An 18561-nucleotide genomic window follows, 5' to 3' on the forward strand; every position below is an offset into this window, starting at 1 on the left:
GTATTTTTAAAATTTCAATTTCTGATTTTTCACTGCCAGCATACAGAAATACATTGATTTTTTGCCCATTGATTGATCTTGCATCCTACAACTTGGCTAAATGTAGTTATTAGTTTTAGAACTTTTCTTCTAGGCTTTCTACGTAGATGATCAAGTCATCTGCAAAAAAGACAGTTTTTACTCTTCCTTTTCTAATCTGGATGACTTTAATTTCTTTTTCTTGCCTTATTACATGACTAGAATCCCCACTACAATGTTGAAAATAAGTGGTAGGAATGGACATCTTTGATTTGTTCCTTATGTTACGGAAACATTCAGTCTTTTACCATTAAGTATAGTGTAATCTTTCTGTTTTTTATGGACATCCCGTATCAGGCTGATGAAGCTTCCTTCTTTTCCTAGTGTGCTGAAAATTTTTATAAGAAATGGAAGATGGACTCCCTCAAATAATTTTTCTTAAAATATTGGTTTTCTTAAAATACTACAGATTTTCTTCTTTGGTCTGTTAAAAATAGCAAATTACAATGACTTCTGAATGTAAAACAAATATTGTATTCCTGCAATAAGCTCCACTTGGTCATAATATATTATCCTTTTTATATATTGTTGGATTTGACTTACTAACATTTTATAATTGCTTAGAATTGCTTAAAATTCTCTTTTGAGAGTCTGTGCTTTCCTTGTAATGTCTTTATCTTTTTTTTTTTTCATTTAAAATTAAAAATTTTTTTTTGACTGAGTTGGCTCTTCGTTGCTGTGCGCGGGCTTTCTCTGGTTGCGGCGAGTGGGGGCTACTCTTCGTTGCGGTGCACGGGCTTCTCATTGCAGTGACTTCTCTTGTTGCAGAGCACAGGCTCTAGGCGTGCAGGCTTCAGTAGTTGTGGCACGTGGGCTTAGCAGTTGTGGTACACGGGCTTAGCTGCTCCGCGGCATGTGGGATCTTCCCCGGGAAGGGCTCGAACCCGTGTCCCCTGCATTGGCAGGCGGATTCTTAACCACTGTGCCACCAGGGAAGCCCCTCTTTATCTGGTTTTGTTATTAGGGTAATGCTGGTCTTATAAGTTGAGTTGGAAAGTATCCCCTCTTTAATTTTTAAAAGATTTTATGTAGAAGTGGTATTACTTCTCCTTTAAATGTTTGGCAGAATTCATGAGAAGCCATTCAGCCACGGCGTTTTCTTTGCTGAAAGTTTTAAAACATTTAACTTCTGTAATAGATGCAGACCACTCAGTTGACCTATTTCTTCTTGAAAGCGTTTTGGTAGTTTGTATCTTTCAAGTAATTTGTCCAGTTTATCCAAGTTGTCCAATTTATTGGCATAAGATTATTCATAATATTCTATTTTAGCATCTGTGTAATCTGTAGTGTTGTTACTTCATTCATTTCTGATACTGGTAATTTATGACTTTTTTTTTTAACCCAGTCAGTTTGGATAGTGAATTTTCACTTTTATAGATCTTCTCAAAGAACCAGCTCTTGGTTTCACGCATTTTTCTCTATTGTTTCTCTATTTTCCATTTCACTGATTTCACCTCTGATCTTTATTATGTCCTTTCTTCTGCTTAATTCAGGTTTCATTTGCTCTTTTTTTTCGAGTTTAAGGTAGAAGTTGAAGTATTAAATTTGAGATATTTCTTCTCTTCTAATACAGGCATGGAGTGCCATAAATTTGCTTCTAAGGGCTGCTTTAGGGACATCTCATAAATGTTATGTTGTATTTTTATTTTCATACAGTTTAAAAGTACTTTCTAATTTCCTTTGGCTCTTTTTTTTTTCTTTGACCCAATGGGACAAATAGAAGTGTGTTAGGCTACAATTGCTTGGAAATTTTCCAAGAAGCTACCTGTTATCGATTTCTAATTTAATTTCCTTGTGGCTAGAGAAGATACTTTGCATGACTTGAACACTCAAATTTATTGAGACTTGTTTTATAGCACAGAATAAGGTCTATCTTGGTAGATGTTCTGTGTGCACTGAGAAAAAAAGAAAAACTGTGTATTCTGCTGTTGTTGAGTGAGGTGTTCTATAAATGTTAAATAGGACAAGTTGGTTGACATACTGGAATGAACACTGTCCTGGGTGGAAGTCATGAGATGGAACACAAATTCTGAGCCTTTAAGTGACTATGGTCAAGCATACCTTTTGAGGAAGAAAAAGGGAGAAAAGCTAGATTGAGGAAACCATTCTCAATGTGAGGTTAGGGGAAAGCTGATGCTAATAAGGAAGCTTCACCAACTATTTCCTGTCCTGGGGGTTATTATATGTTAACTCCCTCCCCTTTCTCCCAGAGCGGATCTGTCCCAGGTCTTCTGATTGAAAATCACCTCTAGAATAAACCACTATTCATGGTGGGAGTGTACTTTATCCTTCAAGATTGATGTAATAAGGAAAAAAAGGTCAAGAACCAATAGACTGGATGATCTCTAAGGTAGGAGAGCAGCACATTGTAATGAAAATGGTACAGGACTAGTAGGAAAGAAACCTGGATCACGGTGCTGGCTCTACTGTGACCAGCTATTGACTTTGGAAAGTCACTTGTTCTCATTTTCTTTTTCTACAAAACTGGTTTTTAAACTATTTGTTCTAAAGATTCTTCCTAATTCTGAAGTTTTATGCATCTATTTAAAAAAAAAACAGAGCAGTATAGATGAATGGGGTAGAAAGTGTCCTTGTGGAATTAAGGGTTTTAGGCTTTCTGTTCTAGTATCTTTTGTTGTGTTCCTATGTGGCTGGACTGCTCTCTATTCTGGCACAGCTGTCTTTCTGGGCTCTCTCTTTACTAGCATGCTACAAATATTCCTTCTTATCATTTCTATTTCCTACACTCCTTGTCTTCCTTTTTTCAGTCTATTCCCGTATTTTGGTAGAACACTTATTCCAGGGCTTTTCTAAGAAAGGGTAAGTGAGAGGCAAATTGTTTTCTGAGATTTTGAATGTCTGACAATGTCTTTATTCTACTTTCACACTTGGTTGATAATTTGGTTGGGTATATCATTCTAATTTGGATATAATTTTCCTTCAAAAATTTGAAAGCATTATCCATATTCTACTAGCTTCCAGTATTGCCTTAGAGAAGTATGAAACTATTCTGACTCCTGATTCTTCACCTGTGTCCTGTTTTATCCTCAACTCTGGAAGTCTGGATTATATCTTTTTGTTTCCTATGATATGATGTTTCATAATGGTGTGCCTTTGTGTGGGTCTGCTTTTACCACTGTGTCTGGTACTTGTTGAACCTTTTCATCTGGAAACTAATTCTTCAGTTCTTGAAAAAATTTTCTGTTTTCTTTTTCTGGGACTCATTTGAATGAAGTATTTCCTAGAATGACCCTTCAATTGTTCTATCTTTTTTCTCTCTTTTTGCTCTTCTTATTTTTCTTCAACTTTATCTTCCAACTCTATCAAGTTTTCCATGTCTGCTTCTTTTTTAATTTTCAAAAGCTCTTTTGTTGCTTTTGTTCTTCTTTATAGTATCTTATTCATGTTTCATGCGTGGTGTATCTTATCTTTCTATGAAACTAAATATTAATGATTTCTGTTTTCTCCCTGTACAGACTCGTATTTTTCAAGTTGATTTTTTCTGTTTTGGTATCTATATTTCATGTGAGACTCTTTCCTCAGAAATTTAGTGCTCCTCATTGTCTAAAAAGCTGACTGGCAGCTTGTAGCAAGCAAAGCTTGGAAATCTGGACTTCACTGATAATCTGGTGAGGTCTGGTGAGGCCTTGCCTTTGAAGATTCCCTAATTTCAGTATCCTTATTTCATTCTTCTTAGACTGGTCAGATTTCCCAGAGATGTATCTTCAAGTCTTCTGCCTGGGTGATATATGTCTGGGAACCAAATAGGTGAAGATGGCTAGAAGGCTCTCACCATTCTGTATCTAACCTTTGATTTAACTATCTTCATTTGTGTTTGGTGTGTCCCAGTTTAAAGACCGTTTGCCTGACCTGTCTAGAAAATAGACCTGTGGCAGTCTGCTGAGGCAACAGGGCTTCACAGAGTAGGGAAAGGGAACAGAACATCTAACTACTTCAGGCTTTTAACCAATCCCTGTTTTTAGTCTTACAAATATTCTCAATTCCAGAAATACCCAAGGATACTCATTATCAAGACTTTAGGGGGTTTTACGGTGTATAATCAGGTTACTTCTCAGCTTTCCCCACTGTTAAAGGGTTGAGCTCTCTTAAAGTGTTCAGTCCATTATCACTAACCCATCTGCTTTTCAGCAAAATTTTTTGACTCTTATTTTCTTTGTCCTTGTGAGTTTATGTCCTTAAAAATTTCTTCTACTACTATTTTAGTGTTGTTTCAGTAGGGAGCAGAAGTAAATATATATCTTTATTTATGTATAAAGATCCTGCTGCATGTGGGATCTTAGTTCCCCAACCAGGGATTGAACCCGTGCCCCCTGTAGTGGAAGCACAGATTCTTAACCACTGACTGCCAGGGAAGTCCCAGAAGTAAGCATTTATATTCGAGCAGCTATCTTTACCCTTAAGCTGTATATACTCATATTTACTGTTACTCTTGTTTGCTTTCTTTGGAACACTATCCCTCTTCTGCCTTCTCAGCTTGTCCTAGTACCCTGGCATTTGACTTTTTCACTTGCCTTCACTGGATATAATATGGAAAGGTTAAAAATTTTTAAGCATTTATTGTTCTCTGATGATCTAGAATAAGTTTAACCTTTTTTGTATCTCTCTCATGCCATGCCTAAACCCATATAGAAATAAGTTTCATTTTGCTTCTGTGTGACAACTACCATATAACATTTTGTAGTTTACAAAATATTTTTACATACAGCATCACATTTTATCCCTAAAAACCCCATTGCAAGGATAGGTTATTTTATACACAAGATGGGAAACAAATGGTTAAACAGTGGTCTGAAATCTGTTCTCTTTTTGAGGGGAAAGGACAATGTCCCAGGAAAGAAAGAAGGTAACTTGGTCAAATCTCTTCATCAACATGCTAATGACAGACTTCCTGGAAATAAATTATTTGCTAGCCAGAGAATCCTTTTTTGTGGGGGGAGAAGGGGTGTGGCTTAAATAACAGAAATTTATTTCCTCACTGTTCTGAAAGCTAGAAGTCCATGATCAAGCTGTTGGCAAGAGAATTCCTATTTATAAACGGCTTATAGCAGGATGTCTAAGATTGTTTATGGCAAATAACCCTGGAATCTAGGGATTTATGGGGCACAAATCCATAATCCCTGGAAAATGTAACTATGGGCATAAAATTGAGATGCTTCATGACCAAAATTCTTTCTTTCGTGTAAGTAATATAGAAACCGTTTGTTAACCTTGGCCAGAGTGGGTACCTGGGATATTGTACTATAGTCCTGAAACTCTTGCTGCTTTGCCTATGCCTCGTGATCACTTGTATACTTGAAATTACAGTTGACCCTTGAACAACGCAGGGGTTAGGGATGTTGCCCCTCTATGCTGTCCAAAGTCCAAGTGTAACTTATAGTTGCCCTCCATATATGCGGTTTCTCCATATCCATGGTTCCACATCTGTGGATTCCACCAACCACAGCTTATATAGTACTGCAGTATGTATTACTGAAAAAATCTGCATAAAAGTGGACCCATGCAGTTCAAACCCATGTTGTTCAAGGGTCAATGGTATCAGTAAAACTTGACACTGTTAAGATCTCTGATATGAATGAGTGTGATTTGACAATCCAATCCTTTGTGTTATCCCACAAGGAAACTGAAGTTCAGAGCAGTTAAGTGATTTGCTAAAAGTCACATACTAAAAAGTAGCCAAATAGGAATAGAAACCAAATCTTAAATCAGACTCTTTGTACCATGTGATACATTACAGTGAGATGGAAAAACAAAAAACAAAACAAAACACAATAAAACCTGTGTTGTGGAATCAGAAATAGACTTGCCTGTTGGTTCTATCACTGACCAACTGTTTGACTTTGGGCAAAGTACTTACAATTTCCTTACCTAGGCAGTACTTCTTACATAAGAGGCAAAAGATATCTTAATGACAAATATAATAGAACAATAGATAAACATGACATAATACAGTAGAACATTTAGAAACATTTTTAAAGGATGGAGGGGGAAAAAGGTATTGCTTACTTTTTTCTTGTAATGCTTGCAGTTTATTCAGTTCTTCATTCTCTTCATCACTCTCTTCACTACTTGTGCTGCTGACATCCAAAACTATGTCCCTTTTGGGGTCTACTCGGAGAAAATTGCGGCATTCAAAAGTCAGGTGACCAGCTAAGTAAAACAAACAAAAAAATATGAATGACAAAACTATAGATACATTATATTTTTTGCTGTGTTTGTTCACTAAGCAACAAGTTACAATTTTAGTAATATAATGTTTAGTTTTAACTTTTATTCAGTGGGTGGTAGTTTGCTTTACCTGAATGAAACATTCAGAAAACCTTTTCTTTTCTTTAACAGGGCTTCTAATTCAATAAGCATGCTTTCTGGTTACTTCTTATGGATTTCAGGATATTGAATTAATGTACTTACTATGTACTAAAGAAAATATTTTCAATGTTGGATTTTATGTTTTATTCCTTTCCCATATACCTTTTTGCTTCTCAGCTTGACTACTATACTCATGCAATTACACAGCTGTCACCTAATTAAAGGTGCCATAATAACATAATTAAACATGTTCTTCAAAAGAACACCTAAGATTCTAATTCTGACATCATTCAGTCCTTAAAGATTCTCCCTATAAGAAAACTACAACAGGGCTTCCCTGGTGGCGCAGTGGTTAAGAATCCGCCTGCCAATGCAGGGGACACAGGTTCGAGCCCTGGTCCGGGAAGATCCCACATGCCACAGAGCAACTAAGCCCGTGCGCCACAACTACTGAGCCCACACTCTAGAGCCCACGAGCCACAACTACTGAAGCCCGCGTGCTTTAGAGCCTGTGCTCTGCAACAAGAGAAGCCACTGCAATGACATCCCCGTGCACAGCAATGAACAGTAGCCCCTGCTCACTGCAACTAGAGAAAGCCCGCACGCAGCAACGAAGACACAATGCAGCCAAAAATAAATTAATTAAAAAAAAACTACAACAGTTATCTACTTATTGCATGATGCAATAAAAAACTCAAATATTATTGAATACAAACACCAAAAAAGTACAGGAGATAAAATCACTAATAATACCTAAGTGCTTATCATCCACATGTTAACATTTTGTTTTATTCACTTAATTTTTTTTTGAAGTGAAAAACTGCATGTGTGTGTGCACATACACATACAGAGTTGGAAAGCTTGCACCATCCCTTGGAACCCTGCCCCAATCCCATTCCATTCTCTCTTCAGAAGTTGGTATACTGAAGTTGGTGTCTTATCTTTTCAAAATAGCATATTGTATTTTTATTATTTTTTAACATAAACTCAATTATACTTACCTATCATTCTGTAACTTGTTTCTGTCATTCAGTATTATGTTTTGTGATTTATCTATGTTAACATAAGTAGATATAATTATGTGATTTATCTATGTTAACATAAGTAGATATAATTATCTCCTTTTATCTGATGAATAATGTCCCATTATATAAAAATATATTTACCCTTTCTACTACTGATAGGATCTTAGGTTGCTTCTAGTATTTTGCTGTTATAAATAATGCTGAAATGCATAGCGATACATGTCTCTCTGTGCACACATGGCACAGCTTCTTTAAGGCAGTAGCTTTTGAATTCTTTTGACTAGGGCTGACCGATGGTAAAAAGTAACAATGCAACCAAGTATATTCATATACATTCATATGCATACATTCATATACATATACACACTAACCCACAAAAATTAAAACAAAATTACATGAAGCATTATGACATGTGATATTCAAAAAAAATCAATGCTGATAGAAACCACATAATTGATTTCACAACCCACTAATGATTCACTACAACTCTGTACTAGGATTTATTTCTAGTTCTCTTAATTAAGGGTGAAGCCTTTTGGAAGGCCTAGATTTATACAAGAGCATCTCCTAGTAGGGTACCAATCTTGGGTGGGGCCCTGAACCTTGCCTTTATTCCCTGCACCCTGCCAATACATGACGATAAAAGTTCAAGAACCTTGGGTTCAGCAAATACCCTCAGACTTACCTCCTAGACGTTCTGCTTTCCTTTGGTTGCTGGCCTCTAAGTATTCTTTAATTCTTTATTTTCTTCTAGCACACTAATCTATCTAATATGTATTGCATATTTTATACAAGTTTCTTAGTTGTTTACAAAAGGGTCCAGTCTGCCATACTGCTGGAACCAAGTTTTCTCTATTGTGATTTCTTTCAAATGAATCATTCAGAAGTGTTCTTTTCAGTTTCCAAACATATGGAGCTTTCAGACTATGCTTTTGTTGATTTCTAAATTTATTACACTGTTATCAGAGAGTGGAGTCCGTATGACATCAGTTTTTTAGTATTTGCTGAGATTTCTTTTATGGCCTATCATGTAGTAAATTTAGGGAAAAACTTGATATGTATTTTAAAAGAATATACATCACTATTTGTTGATGTCTATTTTGTTGTTCAAATCTCCATCTTACTTTTTTGCATAATAACTTCTGATAGTATAATTTTAAGTACCTTTATCACTATAGATTTGTCAATTTCTCCGTTATTAGTTGAATCACATGAAGTTGCAACTTTTGTGAGTAAAACAGCTGATTATCAACAATATTCAACCTAATATCTATCTGCTCTTTTTCCCCCATCCGTTTATTTTAAAATTTTCTATGCAGTTTTTAGTTTTCCAAGTAGTTTCACTAATAATGACATGTAGCTGGCCTTACTTTTTTAATTTACTTTGATACCTGACCAATTTTTTATGCTAATTTCTTAGCTTCGACAAAGAGTACCTGCCTCACTGGGGGCAGTATAAATTCACTCCTCATACCTACACAAGGTATAAGTTCAGGTTACCAATTCTCGATTATTCCTTTTCTTCTAATTATTATTTTATAGGAACTTAAACACAGTAAACTTTCTCATCACTTTCCCTAGACAGTAAATGGAATTTTTCTAATTCCTGCTTCACTGTTTTTTTGAGCAATCTGGCTCTAAACAAGAGCCTCCACTCTGGCCATGCTGCCATTCCACAGGGGTCTAAAGCTTCACTCCGTATCCCATAAATGTCTACCCAGTAGGCCCGTGGACCTCATTGTTTCCAGCTATCATTCCCTGCTCTGGCTTTGAGCTCCTTTTCCTTTCCAACACCTGGGGATTTCCCTTTTTCACCTGGGTTATTTTTATTTTTGTTGTTACTCTATTTTTCTCCAGTATCTCTCTGTTTTTGGAGCAGAAAGGAGGACTTTCTATGTTGCTTCAGCTTGCCATTCTGATCAGAACTCCTGATGATACAATTTTTCCTTTACTTAACCTAGCTTTGCATCCAAACACCTTATATTGTAATAAATATTTCATATAAACAAAATACTTAATAACCACACTGACAGCAGTCTGTCTCACACCCATTTTAGACTTACTTCAATGAAACTGACCCTAAACTGATAATAAGACAAGTTGCTTGTGAACAAACTTAGAAAATTATTCCAAAATATAGTTCTCGTGACCTCTTTTCTACATAGACTCTCAGGAGACAATGAGCAGAAAATTCTTTAAAAAAGTAAAAAAACAAAACAGGCTGTGGACCTGCCTGGACACGGTGACTTCCAGCAGGTCCCACCTCAGCCACGTTCTCCTGCCAGCAGCTCCCACCCCCCGGGGCCAACATCCTCTCCATGTTTGTTTATTGGTTATTTATTTATTATTTTTGGCTGCGTTGGTTCTTTGTTGCTGTGTGCAGGCTTTCTCTAGTTGAGGCGAGCTGGGGGCTACTCTTTGTGGTGGTACGTGGGCTTCTCATTGCAGTGGCTTCTCTTGTTGCAGAACATGGGCTCTAGGTGTGCGGGCTTCAGTAGTTGTGGCACGCGGGCTCAGCAGTTGTGGCATATGGGCTTAGTTGCTCCACAGCATGTGGGATCTTCCTGGACCAGAGATCGAACCCATGTCCCCTGCATTGGCAGGTGGATTCTTAACCATAGCACCACCAGAGAGGTCCTCAGCAGAAAATTCTTAGATGACCAGAAACTTAAATTTTGACCACAGATATGTAGAGACATTTCAAGTTGTAACATTTTAGTAGCTGACTGTAAAGAGTAACCTGGCTTTTTCAGAAATGGAAAAGCCAATCCTTAAATTCATACAAAAATGTAAGGGACCCTGAACAGCGAAAACAATCTTGAAAAAGAATAAAGGTGGAAGACTCATATTTCCTGATTTCAAAATTTACCACAAAGCTATAGTAATCAAAACAGGGTGATAGAGTCATAAGGATAGTCATATAGACCAATGGAATAGAATTTAGAGTCCAGAAATACACCCATACATATATAGCCAATTGCTTTTTGACAAGAGTGTCAAGTCTATTCAGTGGGGAAAGAACAGTCTCTTCAACAGATGGTGCTGGGACAACAGGATTTCCACATGTAAACGAATGAAGTTGAACTCCTCACCTAACATCGTATGCAAAAACTGACTGAAAATGGATTAAAGACCACAACAATATAAGAGCTAAAACCATAAAACTCTTAGAAGAAAGTATGGGGTAAATCTTCTTTAACTTGCATTTAGCAATGGATTCTTACATATAAAACACCAACAGCACAAGTAACAAAAGATAAAACTGATAAGTTGGATTTCATCAAAATTTAAAACATTTGTGCAAAGAAATTATTATGAAAGTGAAAAAACAACCTACAGAGTGGAAGAAAAGATTTGTAACTTATATATCTGATAAGGTTAACTATTTAGTATATATACAATTCCCGCAACTCAAGAAGAAAAAGACAACTCAATTAAAACATGGGCAAAGAAACTGAATAGACATTTCTCCAAAGAAGATATACAAATGGCCAGTAAGACCATGAAAAGATACCCAACATCATTAGTCTTTAGAGAAATGCAACTGAAAACCATGAGATATCCCTTCACATCTATTAAGATGGCTACAATTTTTAAAAAAGAAAAGAGAAAGGAAAGTAAGTGTTGGCAAGAATGTGGAGAAACTGGAACTCTTGTACATTTCTGGTGGGAATATAAAATGATGGAGCTGCTGTGGAAAACAGTCTGGCAACTCCTCAAGAAGCTGCACACAGATGACCCAGCATTCCACTCCTAGGTATATACCCAAAAGAATCAAAATCGGGGACTCAGACAGACACTTATACAACAAAATTCATTGCCCATTAATCACATTGCCCATACAACAAAATTCATTGCCCATTAATCACATTGCCCATTAATCACAACAAAATTCATTGCCCATTAATCACAATAGCCAAAAGGTAAAAATAACCCAAGTGTCTATCAATAGATGAATGGATAAAGAAAATGTGGTGTATCCATACAATGAAATATCATTCAGCCATAATGAGGAATAAAGTTATGATACATGCTACAACATGAATGAACTTTAAAAACATTGTGCTAAGGGAAATAAGCCAGACACAAAAGGACAAATACTATATGATTCGACTTACATGAAATATCTAGAATGGCCAAATTCATAGAGATAGAAAGTAGATTAGAGGTTACCAGGGTCTGGGGGAAGGGAGGAGTGGGGAGGTACTGCTTAAGGTTTATAGAGTTTCTATTTGGGGTGATGAAAAAGTTTTGTAATAGATAGGGGCGATGGTTGTACAACACTGTGAATGTAATTAATGCCACTGAATTGTATACTTAAAAATGGTTAAAATGGCACATGATGTTATATGTATTTTACCAAAATTTATTTATTTATTTATTTAGTTAGTTAGTTAGTTAGTTAGTTACATGGGCCTCTCACTGTTGCAGCCTCTCCCATTGTGGAGCACAGGCTCTGGACGCGCGGGCTCAGCGGCCATGGCTCACGAGCCCAGCCGCTCCGCGGCATGTGGGATCTTCCCAGACCGGGGCACGAACCCGTGTCCCCTGCATCGGCAGGCGGACTCTCAACCACTGCGCCACCAGGGAAGCCCCCACAATTTATTTTTGAATTTTATTGTATTTATTTTTTTATACAGTAGGTTCTTATTTATTATCCATTTTATACATTATTAGCGTATATATGCCAATATCAACCTCCCAATTCATCCCACCACCTCCCCCCCGGCCTCTTTCCCCCCTTGGTGTTACATACATTTGTTCTCTACATCTGTGTCTCAATTTCTGCCCTGCAAACTGGTTCATCTGCACCATTTTTCTAGGTTCCACATATATGAGTTAAAATACGACATTTGTTTTTCTCTTTCTGACTTACTTCACTCTATATGACAGTCTCTAGATCCATCCACGTCTCTACAAATGACCCAATTTTGTTCCTTTTTATGGCTGAGTAATACTCCATTGTATATATGTACCACATCTTCTTTATCCATTCGTCTGTTGATGGGCATTTAGGTTGCTTCCATGACCTGGCTATTGTAAATGGTGCTGCAGTGAACATTGGGGTGCATGTGCCTTTTTGAATTATGGTCTTCTCTGGGTATATGCCCAGTAGTGGGATTGCTGGGTCATGTGGCAATTCTATTTTTAGTTTTTTAAGGCACATCCATACTGTTCTCCAGAGTGGCTGTATCAATTTACATTCCCACCAACAGTGCAAGAGGGTTTCCTTTTCTCCACACCCTCTACAGCATTTGTTGTTTGTAGATTTTCTGATGATGCCCATTCTAACTGGTGTGAGGTGATTCCTCATTGTAGTTTTGATTTGCATTTCTCTAATAATTAGTGATGTTGAGCAGCTTTTCATGTGCTTCTTGGCCATCTGTATGTCTTCTTTGGAGAAATATCTATTTAGGTCTTCTGCCCATTTTTGGATTGGGTTGTTTGTTTTTTAATACTGAGCTGCATGAGCTGTTTATATATTTTGGATATTAAGCCTTTGTCCATTGATTCGTTTGCAAATATTTTTCTCCATTCTGAGGGTTGTCTATTCGTCTTGTTGGTAGCTTCCTTTGCTTTGCAAAAGCTTTGAAGTTTCATTAGGTTCCATTTGTTTATTTTTGTTTTTATTTCTATTACTCTAGGAGGTGAATCAAAAAAGATCTTGCTGTGATTTATGTCAAAGAGTATTCTTCCTATGTTTTCTTTAAGAGTTTTATAGGGATCAGTTTTACATTTAGGCCTCTAATCCATTTTGAGTTTATTTCTGTGTATGGTGCTACGAAGTGTTCTAATTTCTTTCTTTTACATGTAGCTGTCCAATTTTCCCAGCACCACTTATTGAAGAGACTGTCTTTTCTCCGTTGTATATCCTTGCCTCCTTGTCATAGATTAGTTGACCACAGGTGTGTGGGTTTATCTCTGGGCTTTCTATCTTGTTCCATTGATCTCTATTTCTGGTTTTGTGCCAGTACCATACTGTCTTGATTACTGTAGCTTTGTAGTATAGTCTGATGTCAGGGAGTCTGATTCCTCCAGGTCAGTTTTTTTTTTTTTTTCTTCAAGATTGCTTTGGCTATTCAGGGTCTTTTGTGTCTCCATACAAATTTTAAGATTTTTTTGTTCTAGTTCTGTAAAAAATGCCATTGGTAATTTGACAGGGATTGCACTGAATCTGTAGATTGCTTTGGGTAGTATAGACATTTTCACAATATTGATTCTTCCAATCCAAGAACATGGTATATCTCTCCATCTGTTTCTATCACCTTTAATTTCTTTCATCAGTGTCTTATAGTTTTCTGCATACAGGTCTTTTGTCTCCCTAGGTTGGTTTATTCCTAGGTATTTTATTCTTTTTGTTGCAGTGGTAAATGGGAGTGTTTCCTCAATTTCTCTTCCAGATTTTTCATCATTAGTGTATAGGAATGCAACAGATTTCTGTGCATTAATTTTGTATCCTGCAACTTCGATTAGCTCTAGTAGTTTCCTGGTGGCATCTTTAGGATTCTCTATGTATAGTACAACGTCATCTGCAAACAGTGACAAGTTTTACTTCTTCTTTTCCAATTTTTATTCCTTTTATTTCTTTTTCTTCTCTGATTGCCATGGCTAAGACTTCCAAAACTATGTTGAATAATAGTGGCGAGAGTGGACATCCTTGTCTTGTTGCTGATCTTAGAGGAAATGCTTTCAGCTTTTCACCATTGAAAAGGATGTTTGCTCTGGGTTTGTCATATATGGCCCTTATTATATTGAGGTAGGTTCCCTCTATGGCCACTTTCTGGAGAGTTTTTATCATAAATGGGTGTTGAATTTTGTCAAAAGCTTTTGCTGCATCTATTGAGATGATCATATGGTTTTTCTTCCTCAACTTGTTAATATAGTGTATCACATTACTTGGTTTGTGTATACTGAAGAAGCCTTGCATCCCTGGGATAAATCCCACTTGATCATGGTGGATGATCCTTTTAATGTGTTGTTGGATTGTGTTTGCTAGTATTTTGTTAAGGATTCTTGCATCTATATTCATCAGTGATAGTGGTCTGTAATTTTCTTTTTTTGTAGTATCTTTGTCTGGTTTTGGTATCAGGGTGATGGTGGTCTCATAGAATGAGTTTGGGAGTGTTCCTTCCTCTGCAGTTTTTTGGAAGAGTTTGAGAAGGATGGGTGTTAGCTCTTCTCTAAATGTTTGACAGAATTCCCCTGTGAGCCATCTGGTCCCAGACTTTTGTTTGTTGGAAGATTTTTAATCACAGTTTCAATTTCATTACTGTGATTGGTCTGTTCATATTTTCTATTTCTTCCTGGTTCAGGCTTGGAAGGTTATACCTTTCTAAGAATTTGTCCATTTCTTCCAGGTTGTCCATTTTATTGGCATAGAGTTGCTTGTAGTAGTCTCTTAGATGCTTTGTATTTCTGTGGTGTCTGTTGTAACTTCTCCGTTTTCATTTCTAATTTTATTGATTTGAGTCCTCTCCCTCTTTTTCTTGATGAGCCTGGCTAATGCTTTATCAATTTTGTTCATCTTCTCAAAGAACGAGCTTTTAGTTTTATTGATCTTTGCTATTGTTTTGTTTGTTTCTATTTCATTTATTTCTGCTCTGATCTTTATGATTTCTTTCTACTAAGTTTGGGTTTTGTTTGTTCTTCTCTCTCTAGTCCCTTTAGGTGTAAGGTTCGATTGTTTATTTGAGATTTTTCTTGTTTCTTGAGGAAGGCTTGAATTGCTATAAACTTCCCTCTTAGAAATGCTTTTTCTGAATCCCATAGGTTTTGGATCATTGTGTATCCATTGTCATTTAGCTCTATGTATTTTTTGATTTCCTCTTTGATTTGTTCAGTGATCTCCTAGTTATTTAGTAACATATTGTTTAGCCTAATGTGTTTGTGTTTTCTATGTTTTTTCCCCTGTAAATGATTTCTAATCTCATAGCATTGTGGTCAGAAAAGATGCTTGATATGATTTCAATTTTCTTAAATTTACTGAGGCTTGATTTGTGACCCAAGATGTGATTTATCCTGGAGAATGTTCTGTGTGCACTTGAGAAGAAAGTGTAATCTGCTGTTTTTGGACAGAATGTCCTATAAATATCAATTAAATCTATCTGGTCTACTGTGTCATTTAAAGCTTGTGTTTCCTTATTAATTTTCACTTTGGATGATCTGTCCATTGGTGTAAGTAAGGTGTTAAAGTCCCCCACTATTATTGTGTTACTGTCGATTTCCTCTTTTATAGCTGTTAGCATTTGCATTATGTATTGAGGTGTTCTTATGTTGGGTGCAAATATATTTATAATTGGTATATCTTCTTCCTGGATTGATGCCTTGGTCATTATGCAGTGTCCTTCCTTGTCGCTTGTAACATTCTTTATTTTATAGTCTATTTTATCTGATATGAGTATTGCTACTCCAGCTTTCTTTTGATTTCCATTTGCATGGAATATCTTTTTCCATCCCCTCACTTTCAGCCTGTATGTGTCCCTAGGTCTGAAGTGGGTCTCTTGTAGACAGCATATATATGGGTCTTGTTTTTGTATCCATTCAGAGAGCCTGTGTCTTTTGGTGGGAGCATTTAGTCCATTTACATTTAAGGTAATTATCGATATGTGTGTTCCTATTCCCATTTTCTTCATTGTTTTGGGTTCGGGATTGTAGGTCTTTTCCTTCTCTTATGTTTCTTGCCTAGAGAAGTTCCTTTAGCATTTGTTGTAGAGCTGGTTTGGTGGTGGTGAATTCTCTTAGCTTTTGCGTGTCTGTAAAGCTTTTGATTTCTCTGTCAAATCTGAATGAGATCCTTGCTGGGTAGAGTATCTTGGTTGTAGTTTCCTCCCTTTCATCACTTTAAATACATCATGCCACTCCCTTCTGGCTTGTAGAGTTTCTGCTGAGAAATCAGCTGTTACTCTTATGGGACTTCCCTTGTATGCTATTTGTTGTTTTTCCCTTGTTGCTTTCAATAGTTTTTCTTTGGGGGCTTCCCTGGTGGCGCAGTGGTTGAGAGTCCACCTCCTGATGCAGGGGACACGGGTTCGTGCCCTGGTCCAGTAAGATCCCACATGCAGCAGACGGCTGGGCCCGTGAGCCATGGCTGCTGAGCCTGTGCGTCCGGAGCCTGTGCTCTGCAACGGGAGAGGCCACAACAGTGAGAGGCCCGCGTACTGTAAAAAAACAAACAAACAAAAAAATAGTTTTTCTTTGTCTTTAATTTTTGTCAGTTTGATTACTATGTGCCTCGGTATGTTTCTCCTTTGGTTTATCCTTCCTGGGACTCTCTGTGCTTCCTGGACTTGGGTGGCTATTTCCTTTCCCATGTTAGGGAAGTTTTCACCTATAATCACTTCAAATATTTTCTCGGGTCCTTTCTCTCTCTCTTCTCCTTCTGGGACCCCTATAATCCAAATGTTGTTGTGTTTAATGTTGTCCCAGAGATCTCTTAGGCTGTCTTCTTTTCTTTTCATTCTTTTTTCTTTATTCTGTTCCATAGCAGTGAATTCCACCATTCTGTCTTTCAGGTCACTTACCTGTTTTTCTGCCTCAGTACTCTGCTATTGATTCCTTCTAGTGTATTTTTCATTTCTGTTATTGTATTCTTCATCTCTGTTTGTTTGTTCTTTAATTCTTGTAGGTGTTTGTTCTTTAATTTTCTAGGTCTTTGTTAAATATTCCTTGCTTCTTCTCGATCTTTGCCTCCATTCTTTTTCCGAGGTCCTGGATCATCTTCACTATCATTATTCTGAATTCTTTTTCTGGAAGGTTGCCTATCTCCACTTCATTTAGTTGTTTTTCTGGGGTTTTATCTTGTTCCTTCATCTGCTACATAGCTCTCTGCCTTTTCATCTTGTCTATCTTTCTGTGACTGTGGTTTTTGTTCCACATGCTGCAGGACTGTAGTTCTTCTTGCTTCTGCTGTCTGCCCTCTGGTGGATGAGGCTATCTACAAGTTTCCTGATGGGAGGGACTGCTGGTGGGCAGAGCTCAGTAAAACTGTAATCTGCTTGTCTGCTGATGGGTGGGGCTGGGTTCCCACCTGGTCGTTTGGCCTGAGGCAACCCAACACTGGAGCCTACTGGGCTCTTTGGTGGGGCTAATGCCAGGTTCTTGGAGGGCTAATGCCAAGGAGTACTTCCCAGAACTTCTGCTGCCAGTGTCCTTGTCCTCACGATGAGACACAGCCACCCCCTGCTTCTGCAGGAGACCTTCCAACACTAGCAGGTAGGTCTGGTTCAGTCTCCTATGGGGTCACTGCTCCTTCCCCTGGGTCCTGATGCATACACTACTTTGCATGTGCCCTCCAAGAGTGGAGTCTGTTTACCCCAAACCTGTTGAAGTCCTGCAATCAAATCCCGCTACCCTTCAATGTCTGATTCTCTAGGAATTCCTCCTCCCATTGCCAGACCCCCAGGTTGGGAAGCCTGACGTGGGGCTCAGAACCTTCAGTCCAGTGCATGGACTTCTGTGATATAAGTGTAGTCCAGTTTGTGAGTTACCCACCCAGCAGTTATGGGATTTGATTTTATTATGATTGCACCCCTCCTACCATCTCACTGTGGCTTCTCCTTTGTCTTTGGATGTGGGGTATCTTGTTTGGTGAGTTCCAGTGTCTTCCTGTTGATGATTGTTCAGCAGTTAGCTGTGATTCTGGTGCTCTTGCAAGAGGGAGAGAGTGCATGTCCTTCTGCTCCGCCATCTTGAACCAATCTCCTACCACAATTTTTTTAAATGGGGAAAAAAGCACCACGGCACAGTATGAAGTCTTACTAATAACCAGATTTCAATTTTCAGTTTTCCTATTTAATAACAGAGTAATCCTCTTGAGCCTGTTTTCTGATTTGTCACAGTAATTATTTGTAACAATAATAATCAATAATAATGATTTTTGGCAAAGTATTGATGTAAAACTTGAATTAACTAATTTAATCTTTACAACAAGTCTATGGAACTAAGTACTATAATTATCTCATTTTACCGACACAAAACTGAAGCACAGAGTGGTTAAGTAACCTGCCTAAAGTCACACAGCTAGTAATTGCCAGCTAAGGTTTGTACCTACATGCCAGACCAATGGTTTTGAATGTTCATAAAAATGGAGACTATGAAACCTACTTCACAGGGTTGTTTTAGGAATGAAATG

General features: G+C 37.5%; 1 protein-coding gene across 3 annotated transcripts in view; it reads right to left on the bottom strand.

Annotated features, from left to right (window-relative positions):
* SREK1IP1 (SREK1 interacting protein 1) overlaps positions 1–18561 on the bottom strand; it is an 84914-nt gene that overhangs the window by 50244 nt on the left and 16109 nt on the right. For all 3 annotated transcript variants that reach the window (XM_073802156.1, XM_019929982.3, XM_073802157.1), the window contains exon 3: positions 6103–6246. In XM_073802156.1, the coding sequence (XP_073658257.1) occupies positions 6103–6246 (144 nt within the window). The remainder of the gene's footprint in view (positions 1–6102; positions 6247–18561) is intronic.

Source organism: Tursiops truncatus, chromosome 3 (assembly GCF_011762595.2).
Source record: "Tursiops truncatus isolate mTurTru1 chromosome 3, mTurTru1.mat.Y, whole genome shotgun sequence".
Lineage (NCBI taxonomy): Eukaryota > Metazoa > Chordata > Mammalia > Artiodactyla > Delphinidae > Tursiops > Tursiops truncatus.